This window comes from Acytostelium subglobosum, assembly GCF_000787575.1.
Source record: "Acytostelium subglobosum LB1 DNA, scaffold: scaffold1, whole genome shotgun sequence".
Classification (NCBI taxonomy): domain Eukaryota; phylum Evosea; class Eumycetozoa; order Acytosteliales; family Acytosteliaceae; genus Acytostelium; species Acytostelium subglobosum.
Genome location: NW_012236531.1, coordinates 1,161,421 through 1,177,315, shown reverse-complemented (window position 1 = coordinate 1,177,315; position 15,895 = coordinate 1,161,421). Strand labels below are relative to the sequence as shown.

Below are 15,895 nucleotides of genomic sequence, written 5' to 3'. Positions count from 1 at the left end.
CACACTTAATGTTTACTGCAGCTGGTGATTGGATGTGGGTAGGGTCAAAGCATACCCCTCACCCCCCAACTGACATCACCAGTCCGTCTGTCAAACACACACATTGAGTGATTGGCCCTCACCCATCATGACTATGACGGTTTTTTTGATGATTTTAAAATCAGTTTCTTTTTATTAATTTTACCCGCGATGTGTGTATTTGTGTTGGTTTGTTTGTTGGTGTGTGAGAAAGGGCAACAAAATGGCTTCAGCGATTGAGACAGCATTGGCCCAAGACATACAGGACATAGATATACAGTGATCAAGTGATAGTTAGATAGATATATACATACATACATAGTCAACATTACTATTACTACTACTACTACCACTACATAACATTAACATTAACATTATAACATAACACAGACAGGGTAGACAGCAGATAGTTACACAGACTCAAAGATAGACAGACAGACAGATAGAGTCAGGAGATATATATATAGATTAAAATAATACCAATATAGATAAAGTAAATCATGGGAAACATTTGTGGAAAGCAAGAATTGGGAACAGCCGATGAGATCAAGGCCAACCATGCTATCAACCATCTGTTGAAGCACGACAGAGTCAAGCTCGAGGGAGAGATAAAGTTGTTGTTGTTGGGCGCTGGTGAGTCCGGAAAGGTATGTATATCACTTCATTCATTGATCGATGCTCAAGAGGGATTGTCAGTCACATGACTAACTAACAATCAATCAAACAATCAATCAATCTTAAACAGAGTACCATCGCAAAGCAGATGAAGATTCTTCATTTGAATGGTTTTACAGAGGAGGAGAGAGGATCTTACAAGACAATCATTTATAACAACACTGTTGGTTCAATGAGAGTGTTGGTCAATGCCGCTGAGGAGCTCAGGATTGGCATCAGCGAGAACAACAAAGAGGCTGCCTCTAGAATTTCAAATGACTTGGGCGATCACTTCAACGGTGTCCTCACTCCAGAGTTGGCCAAGGACATCAAGCAGTTGTGGTCCGATCCAGGCATCCAGACTGCCTTCTCACGATCATCCGAATTCCAATTGAATGACTCTGCTGCATAGTATGTATATCAATCAATCAATCAATCATGGTGGTGATCACAACATCTCACTCACTCACTTCACTTCACTTCAAGTTACTTTGATGCCATTGAAAGGATATCAAAGCCAGAGTACCTTCCATCAGAGTCTGATGTGTTGCGTTCACGTACCAAGACGACAGGTATCATTGAGACACAGTTTGAGGTTGGTGGATCGCAGTTCAGAATGGTCGACGTCGGTGGACAGCGTTCAGAGCGTAAGAAGTGGATGCACTGCTTCCAGGAGGTGACCGCCGTCATCTTCTGTGTGGCACTGAGCGAGTATGACCTCAAGCTGTACGAGGACGACACCACCAACCGTATGCAAGAGTCGCTCAAGCTGTTCAAGGAGATCTGCAACACCAAGTGGTTCGCCGACACAGCCATGATCCTCTTCTTGAACAAGAGCGACCTGTTCGCCGAGAAGATCACCAAGTCGCCACTGACCCAGTGCTTCAAGGAGTACCAGGGTCCATCCACGTACGAGGCCTGCAGCGACTACATCAAGCATCAATTCCTGACCCAGAACGAGAACCCCAAGAAGCTGATCTATCCACATCTGACCTGTGCCACCAACACCTCCAACATTGCCCACGTCTTTAACAGTGTCAAGGACATCGTGCTCAACATCACCCTGGACCAGGCTGGTATGACCATTTAAAATGCTCATCATCATCCATCATCATCTCCATCACCATTAAGCAACGAATAGCAGCAACTCCCCATCACTTCCACTTCCACTTTAACGTCATCGCATCACATCACATCACATCAACGTCCATCCATCGACTCTCTCAGTCATCCATCAATGACACAGATTGAATTCACTTCACCTCCACCCTCCTCTATCCACCAAGACTCCTATCTCTAGGCATGCACCTAGAAGGGAATGCCTGGGCCTCATGGAGGTCCAATCAATCAATCAATCAATCATCTTCAATCCAATCATTCAATCAATCAATATTTTTTCTTATTCCATAGCCAAACAACCAACCAAGCCAACCTTCCAGTCTCACTTCCATGTACTTATACAATAAAAGAACCTCGTAAGACTTTAACATTCATTATCGATATCGTCATCGTCTCTATCTTTAATTGATGGCGTGCTCAATCAATTGGCAACAGTAATCTTCATACTGACATTGTTCTTGTCCTGGATGGTGGTGACTGGAGAGGAAGGGGATGGTTAGTCGCACGCGCGTACATTTATGGTGTCCACAATCTCCACTTACTTGTGAAAGGTGCTTTGATCTCTGGTCCGAGAACCTTGCCCTCGGAGTAGTCCTTGACTACGATGGTCTCCTTCTCGATGACACCCTTAAAAGTACAGTTGGCCTTGTAGTGTGGCCATTCGATTGTTCCCTCCAACTGGTTGTCCTCGCGCTTGGTCACCTTGAGCTTGAACTGGTCATACTGTGTGACTGATCCCTTGTAGTTGGTGAGTGGTCGCAATAGATCGACTGATGGTGATTTGGCTAACTTGAGCTCAAACTTGGACTCGTCGACGCCACCCGAGATCTTGTCCAGGAAGATGGTTGCTGTGTACTTGTTGGGCAGCTCAATCTCGTCAGGGTCGCCCGAGACCAGCTCGTACTCCTCAAAGGTGATCTTGTGATCCTTCAGTGTGCCCTTGAACTTGGTCACTGCTTGGCTCAGCGTTGGCCAATTCAGAGTTCCATTGATCTCGCCGGCTTTATCAATTGTTGCCAGATTGAGGTTCATAACATATTGGTCTGATCCAGAGCCACAAATGCCAGTCCACTCGCTTCCAGCCAAAAAGTATTGAGAGTCAGCAGCAACCGCTGTAGCCGTGGTAGTCGTGGCCGCAGCAGCAGCAGCAGTAGAAGTGGTGGCAGCCACTACAGGAACAGTTTCTAAAATGAATGAGTGGATATGGGTTGGAGTAAGTACAATGAGCTAAGGTGTCAAGCTGTGTTTGATTGAATGATGGATGTAATTACTCTTGCTCTGTTGATGTGATGGAGTGTGTTAGTAACATGGATGGATGAGCTTGGATGTGATGTAAGTATACTTACGACAACGAATGAAGCATGGTCAACCTTCTTCTTGGCAGAGATACAGCTGTTGACAAAGGTGGATTCGATGGCGATGGTACCACATGCGGCAGCACTGGCGAGCACGTTGTTGAATGCTGCGGCATCAGTGCTTTTGATTTCGTTTGGCATGACGATCAGGTATTGGACCTTTGAGTCCAAGGTGGTGGTGACTGATCCTTGCATTCCGGTGATGTTGTCTTGGATCGACTTCAACTCCTTTGACTTCTTCTTCTTACTGTCAACAATCTGTGAATCCATGAAGCAGAACTTAACGCCCTTGAGATAATCCACAGACACAGCCTCTCTCCTAACAGCACGTCTCTTCATTTTATCATCATATCTCCTTTGTATTCCAATCAAGTTTGGATCCTTCACGTTATTGAAGTTGGTAACAATCTGATTGATTGATTGATTGATTCTATGTTAGTCCAGTCTATGATTTGATTGATGATTACTACTACTACTCGTAGTACATACATCATTGAATGATAGTGAAACGTCTATGTATCTATCTTTATCAACATTGATCTCTGTTTGTTTCTTTGCCAATGCTTCATCAAACTGTTCACATTGTTGCTTTGTGTATTCCTGCCATGTGTTATCATTCAACCATGACCAAACATATCTAACAAGTGAAGCTGCGTTTGACATCCTTTATTATGTATGTATGTGTATATCTATCTGTAATTAGATTATATGAATGATTCAATGAAGACAAGTCATCTGATCAATGGAAGTTTGAGGTTCATCGCGCCTCACAACAAACACTCATTTCGAATAAATATCCAACTTTTGGGAGTTTGTTTGGACATGTCACCAACTCACTCAAGAGGTGATTGGCAACCTTCTTCGAATGTTGGTTTGGTTTCTATTGTTGATGACAAGATAATAGTATAGAGAGTCGATACGTCGGATGGTACTTGGTTCGATACTCTTGTCTTTGGCTGGGTATATCACGAGAGTTGCTGCCTTGACATTTGGTGCCTTGGCAGGCTTTAGGAATTCATAAAGTAGTAATCGTTCTGATAGTGGTTGGAACACCTTGAGTGTTCTTATATGTTCGTTGAACATTGTATGATCTGGTATAACTGGTGACGGTGTAAGGCTATTGTCCATTAAACAAACAGTATGTATATGACAATGTTTAAATGTGTTTGTAGTTCTATGATCCTCCAACCATCTATTGACACAGCATAGTGATGTAAGTGATGCTGGCAGCGAGTCTGCCGAAATCAGTTTCTTATAGTTGCAACCAAGTGTCAGATGTTTGAGTGATTGAGGCAGACAACCGGGTGGAAAGTGACAATTGAAGGACAATCCAAACTTGAGTGATTGAAGCGTTGATGGGAGTACACCGATAGGTATTTTCACTTTATAATGTGATCCAAACTTCAGCCTGATGAGCGAATGGGGCAGCACACCAGGCATCAATGGCGCATTAAAGAGGGAACCGAATGTCAGTCTGATCAGGGTGGTTGGGAGCCCACCCAAGAGTGATGGTGGCAGCGTGCTCGCCATTAAGAGCGGTAGAGTGTCATCTATATTGGACATATTTCCAATCCTAAGTTCCTTCAGGGATGTGGGCAATGCACCTGGAACGAAGGTACCTGGCCTGAAACCCATGATCAGTGTGGTGAGTGAGTCTGGAAGAGTTCCAGGCTGAAGTTGATGTTGGTATGCATAGTCAAGCGATAGTACTTTGAGTGATTTTGGTAGGGTCTCGGCTGACAGTTCATGGTAGTGGTCGTGAATATAATTCTGTGACGGATGATGGAATTACACCAATCTTTATAGGTCGTTGTATACTTCCTCGCAACACCTTGACTGTTGATGGTATATCACCTGGCACCAATGGATAAGGATAGGATGGTGGCAATGTCAACTGACTAATTATGAATCCATGAGGGAGATTCACACTTGACATCAAACCTCTAAAGTTATTTGAGAACCTTAGATCGAAATCTGATTGGTCACACTCATAAATAGTGTATTGACCATCTTGTTTAGCGACCAACCCTTTGTTGATTGATTGATTAGAGTGATTAGAGTGATTAGAGTGATTAGAGTGAATGATAGTAACATAGCTTACTCTCTCTGGGGCATGTGTGGAAGATGTCTATGCCATTTGGAATGAATACGGGATAACAATTGCAGTGACAAGGCCTTATGAGTTTGTTTCTTGATCGATATAATGACTTTGATGTTAATAATAAACAACATATATCAATACTACTATCCAAGTAGCTAAAAATATATCTTTGTAAAGGAATACTAATTATCTCCATATTTGATTGAATACTTGTTGACAAAGTTATTTACAACTGATCATGTTTAGAACTTTTGATTGTGCTAGTTTGTTGACATGGCAAACCAAACTCGAGTTTAAGAGTTGATGCGTTTATTGGTCAACTTTCCGATGTGGAATTTTTCACGCTTCAAGACAAGATAATGTGATGAGTCAAGACGTCGGATGATTCTTGTATCGATATTCTTGTTGTTGATTGGATATATCATGAGAGTTGTTGCAGCCTTGACATTGGGAGCATGAAAGGTATTTAGGTATTGATTAAGAAGTATTCGTTCTGATAATGGTCGGAACACCTTGAGTGTACTTATATGTTCGTTGAACATTATACTATCTGGTATTACTATTGACGTTGATGTGCCATTGTCCATTATACTAACAGTATGTATATGACAATGCTTGAATGTGTTTGGTGTGATATGACGCATCAACAATCTATTGCAACAGCATAGAGATGTCAGTGATGCTGGCAATGAGTCCTCGGTAATCAGCTGAATATATTCCCAACCAAGTGTCAGATGTTTGAGTGATTGAGGCAGACAACCAGGTGGTAGGTGCTGATTGAAGTTGAATCCAAACTTGAGTGATTGAAGCGATGATGGGAGCAGACCCACTCGTATCTCACGATTGAAGCATGCCCCTAACTTCAGCCTGATGAGCGTCGGGGGCAGCACACCAGGCATCAATGGCGCGTTATAGAGATGACCGAATGAGAGTCTGAGCAGGCCGGATGGGAGATCACCCGAGGCAGGGATTTCATGTTGGAAGTTATAATTGAGATCGAGCTTCGTGAGTGATGAAGGTAGAGTGCCCGCCATCAGAGGTTGATTGAAAGCATCTTCAAGTATCAGCACTTTCAGTGACGCTGGCAATGCACCTGGGACGATGGCATTCATGCCACCCGTCATCAGAACGGTGAGTGAGTCGGGAAGTGTTCCAGGATGTATTGGATGTTGGTATTCTTTGCCAAGCGATAGTAGTTTGAGTGAGGTTGGCAGGGTCTTGGCAGCCAGTTCATAGTAATAGTCGCGAATATATAATGATGTGACGGATGATGGGATTACACCAATGGTTAGAGGATCTCGAAAGTTTCCACGCAACACCTTGACTGTTGATGGTATATCACCTGGCACCAATGGATATATATAGAATGGTGGCAATGTAATATGATCAATGATCAATCCATCAGGGAACTTCACATTTGATATCAAACCAGTAAAGTTTCTTGCGAACCTTACGACCAATTCTGTTTGATCATTCTCATAAATAGAGTATTGTCCAGCATGTTTAGCGATCAACCCTTGAGTGATTGATTGGAGTGAATGATTGATTGATTGATTAGAGTGAATGATTTATCATTGATTGGTCAATGTTATAACATAACATACTTTCATTATTGGGACATGAATGGAAGATGGACAGGCCATTTTGGATAAAGGTTGGATCACAGTTGCATTGGTATATCTTTATGAGATTAGTTCTTAATTGATATAATGACTTTGATGTTAACAATAAACAACATATATCAATCCTATCCAAATAACTTATAATATATCTTTGTAAAGTGATACTTATTATCTCCATCTTTGTATGATTGAATGATTGGAAGTTTGAATTTCCAACTTTTAATTTAGAGCTCCCTCACTCTTGGATCTTCATTCACTTCACACTTTGAATAGAGATTATATATACACATATACTCATTCATACATACATACATACAAGATGACTTCAAAATCAGCAGCAGCAGCAAAAAGGAAGCTTAAAGATATACAACAATGTGTAAAGACTGTAGATATAGATGACCTGATGTCCTTGAAGGATGGTACACTCTCAAATGATCAACTTCAACCAATGTTACAAGCATCATTCCGTATCAATATTGAATGTACAAAGAGTATGTATCATGCATGATTGATTGAATGAATGACCATTAACCAACATATACACACTATGATCAGGGAGACCAACTGCAAACTGCATTGACAATCCAGATTGTTTACATAATATGGGACAGAATGAAGTTGGGATTGAGGATGAGGAGGATGAGGATTATGTAAAGACTACTATAATGAGACTGCATCACAAGGATATACTTAGACATGCAAAGAGAGTTGACAATACACCAATGGGTCTGCGCAATCTAGGCGCTACATGTTACCTCAATAGTGTACTTCAAGTACTCTTCATGAACACACACTTTCGTCGACAGATACTATCATTCAAGTTGAAGTTGCCAGCACATCAACCTCAGCCTCAGCCCGATCATCAATCAAACAATGGAGCAAATGAAGTTGTGATCGATATCAAACCAGATGACCATGTCAAGGCTGATAGCAATGGTAATGGTAATGGCAACGGCAATGGAAATGGCAACGGCAATGGCAATGACAAGACAGGCTTCCTTCATCAGTTACAATCACTCTTCTATTGCATGCAACAGTCGGCTAGGAAGGTCGTGGACCCATCGCCACTCGTTCATTGTCTTCAGATTGCTAGCGATCTTCAACAGGACCCACTGGAGTTCTTCAACTTGTTCATTGGACTGTTATCCTCACGTCTTGACCATCACCTGATCGACCAACTCTACCAAGGCCAATACCAACACGTCTCCTACTGCACTGGCTGCAAGAAGAGCTCCTCAGTATCAAGTACATTCTACGACGTATCACTACGAACTGATGTATGTTGTTATGTCGACTGATCAATCAGTGGAACTATTCCATACTCACCCGCCCCCTTCCCATTCATACAGAACATGAAGACATTGAAGCAATCATTGGACGACTATGTGGCCAAGGAGACACTGAGCTTTCAGTGTAGACATTGTATGAAGAATCAGGAGTTCCAGAGATCGACACAACTCACAAAGCTGCCGCTGCACTTCAACATGCTGTTGACGAGATATGTGTTTGATCGCGAGACATCAAAGAAGAAGAAGTTGAGCGATCCTTATATATTCCCACTCGAGTTGGAGTTGGCTCCCTACACATCAACATCATCCTCTACTACCAGTGGCAAGGATGAAGCAGCGGCAATGGATGTCGATGTGGACATTGATCAAACATCTGATACACTCTACGAGCTGACTGCAATCCTAATGCACAAAGGTGTTGTGGTCTCCAGTGGACATTATGTGGCGCATATCAAGAATGAAGTGTAAGCCATCCAGGAAGCATCCATTTGATCGATCACATTCACTTACCTGACACTTACCATGCGACAGTACTGGAGAGTGGTGGGAGTTTGACGATGAGGACATCACAAAGATACCTAACGAGAGAATTGGAAAGGATCAATTGGGCGAGAAGAGGAAGGCAAAGGATATTAAGGAGGGAACGGTCACTTCACATAGCGCATATATGTTGATATACTCAAAGAAGAATAGGACTGTGTATCAACAACAGTCTCCACTGGCACCACACAATCAAACTGTGTTGGAGGAGTTCACAGAATCAGAGCAATCATTCATCAAAGATGTGGAGGAGTTCCAGAAGTCTATAGACGTGGCCGTTGAGAAATGGAGACAGAGGAAGGACATCGTGCGTAATCTTGAACCAATCATGCAGTTCAAGGAGGAGCAGGAGCAGGAGCAGGTGGAGGATGTGGATGTGGACGAGGATGAGAAGAAGAAGAAGAATGATGTATTGGCCAAGCCTTACTATTGGATCGAGAGTGAGTGGCTGGCAAACTGGATTGGTGGCCTTGAGAATGGACCCATCGACAACTCAAGTCTGCTGTGTGAGCATGCCTCGCTCGATCCCAACAAGCTGACGAGTATGAAGCGTGTGAGCAAGGAGTTCTGGGACATCCTGTACGACATGCACAAGGGCTCGCCGAAATTATCCAACGACAGTTACTGCAAGACCTGTCTATTCAGTCTGCTCAGCACGACCAAGGACAAGTCCGATGGCACATCACTCAAAGAGCAACTATTAGCCAATGACCGTGCGGTCAAAGGTCGCAAGCAAGGCTACTACATATCCAAACAATGGTTCAAAGGTAAGTCTGATGAATGATGAAGTGATGGAGTGGAGGTATGAGACGTCATCACTAACATCCATTGATCAAACATGGATATAGAATGGTCAAAGAAGAACTGTGATGAACAATCATTGATGGAGAAGGGTGCATTGGTGGATATATTGTGTGATCATGATCAGTTGGGCATATATGATGGCGAGAGAAAGATTGTTGGGGAGGAGCTGTGGCAACATATCAAGTCCAACTCACTTCGCCAGCTGAAGGATCTCAAGACTGACGAATGCGAGGAATGCCCCAAGTGCTTGGAGGAGGACATACTCAGACAGCAAGTGACTGGTCGCATCAAAAGTGAGAGGTCCAAACTGTAAGTTCCAAATTCTGGCTCATTCTCATGCTCATCCTCACTCATACTCATGCTTGTACTCACTCATACTCAGGAGGGAGCTGGTAGCGATGCTCAAGAATGGACAATACAAGTCTAACTTTGGAAGTGGACAACATTACTTGGTGGCAAATGGATGGCTGGATACATGGTGGAAGTATATCAATGAGGAGGAGAACTCTGTGCATCCTGGACAACTGGACAACAGCTCATTGCTCTGCGATCATGCTATGCTGGCCTACCATATCGAGGACTTGGCAAAGCTAAAGGTGGACCTTCAGAGTCAGTTCTTACTGGCTGATACACCCACTCAAGCCATACCATTCAACGTTGTGCCGGCCACTGTCTGGAGGATATTGGTCGATATTTATGGGTTGGTTGGCAAGGATCAAGGTGTTGGTGTGGAGATCGCCATTGCGAATGGAGAGGTCGACACGCCACAATGTGCAGACTGTCACAAGGCCAAGGATGAGCAGTTCCAACAAAAGCAAGTGGCATTCGAGCAAGAGACACTCTACCTTCACATCATCAAAGACAAAGACAACGAGAAGGATGAGAAGTATTACAAGTACCCTCCAATCACTAAGAGAAGTATGTACATCACAGGTTGATTGAATGACCCATTGATTGACTGACACGTATTACCTGACCAGCATACAAACGAATGGAGATATCACCTGTGGACAATACATATACGGTGGAGCAGCTTAAGTTACTGATTTGCACGATTACGATGGTTCCGACATTCCAACAGCAATTGTATATTAACAATGGTACGGCTTTGAATAAGGATATGAACCTGTTGTCATCCTACGGATTGGTTCCCAAGCAAGCCATAGTGATGAAGCAATCGGACGACCTGGATGGTTTCTTCATGGGTAAGATATTGATTGATTGAGTGAGCGACTCGCCACTCCAGTGCCATCTAACTATCTTCCGTCCCATCCCCATCACATTATCTAGACGAAGAGACAGAGGCTGGATTCAAAGGATCGATCATGTTATAAACATCATAAATGACTTCACTCTCCCTCACAGCTAGAGAGAGAGACACATGTTGTACATACATATTGATGAAGATGCTGTTTGTTTATTGACGTGTAAGTGATTGATGGATGGATAGATGGATGTTTAAATAAGATTGATGGTTGCGATAAGAGAAAGAAGTAGTATAGGTAACATTGACTTGGTGGAGACAACATGGCTGGCATCGTTGGGTTGACAGGCATCACCTGGGAGGACAATGGCACATGAGAACTCCTGGCGTAGACATGCAGCTTGGTATTTGCACAGAGTCTTGGTGCATGCCTTCATCTGGCAGGAGGTCTGGCTGCTGGGATTCTGGATATGAATAGGACATCCAGAGCTCTGTAGACAAGCTTGGTGATCCTTGTAGGCTTGGCCACAGATAGCACCGGGCTCCAACATCTTCTGGCACTTGCCCTCACCATTGGTCACATTGGTACATATACACTCTTCAATACCATTGAAGCAAGCACTATCATCCAAACAGAACACCTGGTTGTCTGCCGTTGGGTTATACAATGTGCACACTCCATTCTTGCACTGCAGGTAGTTCACAAGTTAGTATGATGTCAATGAATGAATGGATGAGGTAAGTACTTACACCAAGGTTCGCACCGATATCACAAGACTTGTCATTGTTGCATGACTCTCCTTCACCTTTGCTGAAGGCGGCTGTGCATACTCCTTCGGTACCAGTGCCAGTGAATGAACAAAATGATCCAATCATACACAAAGTGGACTTTGTACAAGAATCACCATCCTTGAGATAAGGTACACAAGCTTTGTTTGATCCACAGAACTTGCCAGCGGGGCAAGTATACTCCATACAATCTTGAGGAGTCCTCGAGCAAGTACCATTCACACAGCTCAGTCCTCTTGCGCACTCATTTGGTAGGATACATGACTCATTAGCACTGATTGGTTGAGGAAGTAAGTTAGTATGATTGATCGATTAAATGATTGAGTACTCAATTACACATACCCAAGATATCCAGAGTTTGAACAATATTGATCAGTGTCGGCAGTAAGACATACAAGACCATTGTCACAGTATGGGTCTGTTTTACAATCTTCCAGCTCGGCGTTGGTAGGGAAACAGGTAGGCATGTCCAAAGCAGAGTTGCAGTAATAACCGGTGCGACATGTTTGACCTGTCAATGCACAGGTCTCACCCAACTCCATACAAGTTAGAGGTGTACATTGATTGGATGCTGCCAATCCATAATCAAATAAATAAATAGATAAGTAAATTATTATAGTTATTATTATATTATTATTTATCTTCATTCTTTCTAATCCTATATAAATATTTATTTATTTATTTACAACTTATATTATAATATTAATAATAATAAAATAATGATGGACAAGTAGTTAATGAATGACTTATTGATTGTCCTGTCCTCTCCTGTCCAGTCCATCCTTCCACATTATCATCATCATCATCATCAACTCCAATCAATCATACTCCTTCCTCAATACTCAACCCCGACCTCACTCCATCAACAATCACACTTTCTTACACATATAAGTGTACACTCAATCAACGCACTTTTAAAAGAGATACATACTACAACTTCTAACTTGTTGTACTAGTATGGTTATTAAATCCATGTTGGGTGTGTGATTGATGATGTGGTGTGGTGTGGTGTGGTGTGGAGTGATCACTAGCATGTTGTGTTTATCATCAATTCACACTGTAGTTTCTAGTAAAGGCTGGTGTGTGTCATATAGATTGATGAACTCAACACCATCAATACTGGAACCAATCAATGTTTCTAATTCCAAGGCTTCAGTGAGTTTCAAAATGAGGCAAACCTATATTTCAAAGAAGTTGCGATTCAACTTGCAATGCTCATTGTTAATAGTGAGATATCTCACTTAAAATTAGTTCAACATAGTAATATCAACATAGTAATATATATACCAAGATGAGCGATACAACAATAACAAATAGTGTTATGTCTGTATTCAAAAATAGAATGCTGATGAGGACTATTTTCTCAGAGATCTACAAGATACATGATGATCAATATCGTAGAGCAGTGATCAGTAGTGCCAACCATAGTCACTCATATGATTGGCTCTCAATTAGTTTGAACAAACTCAAATATGGACATTGGACTGATTGTAAAGCTATTGTAAAGAATGGACACTATGGACTATTGCGTGACAAGATCAAACGTGGCCAATACCTCGAGCATCTAGATAGTTGGGCAATTAACGAAATATTGACCCATAACATGGACAATGATACTTTCGACATGTTCTACACTCATTATCAAACAAGTTTCACAAATCCTGTGGTACTTGAATGGGCAATCAAAAGTGGAAACATTCATATCACACAGACATTGATCAATCAGACTTTTCCTGTCAAGTTAAAGATCCATCATCAATCAATACAACGTGCAGCCATTGAATCAAAGAGTGTCCATATGATCAAATTCCTATTGGAGAACCCATGCGTTGTATCATCAATCAATCAATTAGAATTTATCAAGTCGATCATCGGGCCTCACTCCAGCGAACTGATCAGACTTGTGAACGGACTACTGCCATCAACTTCATTATCAGTCCCAGCTCATGTCTCCGAGATGGCCCGCTCACTCATACCAACCTACAAGTACTACATCCTTATGACTGGCGACCAAAAGCTCATAGATCACTTATTGCCAGACCTCATCGTCGATCAATTGGAGTATCATAGATATTCAGGCCTGAACGATATACTACTCCTTCTCCCCAATTTGCCTGTGGACCAACACGTGACACACTTTGAACAAATGTTCAAATACAAGTTCATCAATCGGAAACCAATCACTGACCAACATGCCACTGACGCACTCACCAAGTCCAAGGATGATGCCAGAAGAATTATTGGCTATGACAACAATCAGGACATATTATTATTGAAAGAAATTCAAGATGACAAGTACCTAATGGACATCATCAAGATCCTACTATTTATAGATCCGACGAAGGACTATGTTGCGGACAAACTTATCATTCATATATTGAATGAATACATATCAACTGGCGATCTGGCACTCATTCCTTTATTGGCATCGATTCATCATTTTAGATCATTCTCATTGATCTCCAGTATAGTCGAGCATGGCTCACTGGCTCAAGCCAAGTTACTCATTCAATTTATGGCATCCAAACCAGAACTTCGTCCTTTATTCGTTGACCTTTGCAATGGTGCACTACACCCCGTGTTCATGTCAGCACATAAACGATCACTCAAGCTGGAGGTGCTCATAATGCTCAACGAACACAATATCATGTTTGAAAATACGCATAGACCATGGTTATTCGCGAGTTCGACTGAGATGCTCGAATTCTTCTTGTCCGACTCGAACAAGATCATCAAGTTCACTCCATTGTTTATCGATATCAAACACGTGGAGTATGTTCTCGAGAAGACACCATCACTGATCAATCACCAATGTCAGCTCAAACTTTCTGTGAAGCTTGGTCAACACGATATTGTCCAACGCATATATGGACTCAAACAATTTGATGGTGATCAATTGTTTGATCTCGCTATGGCTGGTCGTCCGGACCACTACATGTTCAGATGGCTGATGGATCATCACACCTCTAAATCATATTCATTCTTTCAACGAATTGGTTGTAATGGAGATATTAAGCTGGTTGAACTGGCCATCGAGTATGTACAACAACTTAACACAAAATCATCACAATCTGGCAAAGATGTATTATCAATGTTACATGGTATTTCCAAATGTATTGGTGAGGCGATCAATTCGAATCAGACACATCTCATCACTCATCTATACAACAATCATCGATCATTGATCACTGGCGATTTTGAATATATCCATCGAACTGCAATAATGAAAGGCAACACGGAACAACTGGCCATCTTACTTGGTATGGAGCCTCTCAATATCCCCTATTACGAGTCCAATCGAGATGCAAATCGTGATGGTTTCTATCAGATAATGAAGAAAGTCATCGTCGATGATCGAAGGTGCACATATAAGGATCCCAGGCCAACATTGGATTGCATACTCAAACATGTTTGTGAAGAGGACAGAGTTGGAATCAAGTGTTGGGTACTACCAATCTATACAGTTGATTTGGTAATGAGTAATAATGTTATGATGTTACAATATATGTTGGATATTGGTGCCACCTTCCAACTTAAAGGTGTATCAAGATGTCCCAACTACAAGTCAAATCCACTCATTCAATCAATATTCAAACAATACACTGATAGAAATGGAAAGAACAAGAAGAGAGGACGAGGAGAGAGCAACGATATTGAGCAGCTCGATGATGACCATCAACCTTTAAAGGTGACCAAGAATAAATAATGTATTGAATTAATGAATTAACAAATCTAGATTGTTCACTCACACACAAATAGTTTAAAATGATCATTATTTAAATCAGGTGGTAGTCATCAATCAATCATTTTCAAAGGCTTCAATCAACAATCAAATATATAAAATATTATAATACAACCTCAATGACAACAATGACAACTAATATTATAATGTTTGTATTCAGAAATAGATTGTTGATGAGGTCTATTTGGTCAGAAGTCCAAAAGATACACAATGATCAATTTCGCAGAGCAGTGATCAGTACTGTCAACAACGTGTCGTTGTCAAGATGGCTTAACATTAGTTGGAACAAGCTCAAATATGAACAATGGACTGTTTGTAGTGATATTGTAAAGAATGGACATTTTGGACTATTACGTGACAAGATCAAACGTGGCCTATACCTTGAACATCCCAGTTGTGTCGTTGCCCAAGATCTGGACAATGATACATTCGACATATTCTACAAGCGATATCAAAGCACTTTGGATTGTAATTCTATACTGAATGAGGCAATCCTAGATGGAAACATTTATATCGCACAGACATTAGACATGCAGAAATGCATGATGATCTTTGATGATAACTTATTTATTTTTGTGATGTGTGGTGTTGTTCATGTTGTGGTTGGTGTTGGTTAGGGGTTGTGGTTTCAAATTAGTGGTTGGACTCATCACATTGG

The 15,895-nt window shown here is 41.7% G+C and overlaps 5 protein-coding genes across 5 annotated transcripts; 2 read left to right on the top strand and 3 right to left on the bottom strand.

Moving 5' to 3' along the window:
- Nucleotides 1–518: 518 nt before the first annotated feature.
- SAMD00019534_004840 (hypothetical protein) lies at nt 519–1,762 on the top strand (the record flags this gene model as incomplete). The annotated part of the gene is made up of 3 exons (XM_012903917.1): nt 519–665; nt 764–1,083; nt 1,159–1,762. 3 exons carry the CDS (start codon nt 519–521, stop codon nt 1,760–1,762), a joined length of 1,071 nt encoding a protein of 356 aa, XP_012759371.1.
- Nucleotides 1,763–2,212: 450 nt separating this feature from the next.
- Nucleotides 2,213–3,809, bottom strand: SAMD00019534_004830 (hypothetical protein; the record flags this gene model as incomplete). Its single annotated transcript, XM_012903916.1, has 5 exons — nt 2,213–2,268; nt 2,334–2,975; nt 3,063–3,069; nt 3,138–3,554; nt 3,636–3,809. 5 exons carry the CDS (start codon nt 3,807–3,809, stop codon nt 2,213–2,215), a joined length of 1,296 nt encoding a protein of 431 aa, XP_012759370.1.
- A 1,731-nt stretch (nt 3,810–5,540) lies between these two features.
- Nucleotides 5,541–6,371, bottom strand: SAMD00019534_004820 (hypothetical protein; the record flags this gene model as incomplete). Its single annotated transcript, XM_012903915.1, has 1 exon — nt 5,541–6,371. The coding sequence occupies one exon, from the start codon at nt 6,369–6,371 to the stop codon at nt 5,541–5,543; it is 831 nt and encodes a 276-aa protein (XP_012759369.1).
- A 901-nt stretch (nt 6,372–7,272) lies between these two features.
- SAMD00019534_004810 (hypothetical protein) lies at nt 7,273–10,836 on the top strand (the record flags this gene model as incomplete). Its single annotated transcript, XM_012903914.1, has 8 exons — nt 7,273–7,360; nt 7,425–8,146; nt 8,219–8,622; nt 8,690–9,465; nt 9,547–9,811; nt 9,885–10,420; nt 10,483–10,707; nt 10,793–10,836. The coding sequence occupies 8 exons, from the start codon at nt 7,273–7,275 to the stop codon at nt 10,834–10,836; spliced, it is 3,060 nt and encodes a 1,019-aa protein (XP_012759368.1).
- Nucleotides 10,837–10,963: 127 nt separating this feature from the next.
- On the bottom strand, nt 10,964–12,142 carry SAMD00019534_004800 (hypothetical protein; the record flags this gene model as incomplete). Its single annotated transcript, XM_012903913.1, has 3 exons — nt 10,964–11,395; nt 11,457–11,769; nt 11,838–12,142. Coding segments are annotated over 3 exons (1,050 nt in total), but the record flags the coding sequence as incomplete, so codon positions are not given.
- Nucleotides 12,143–15,895: the final 3,753 nt, after the last annotated feature.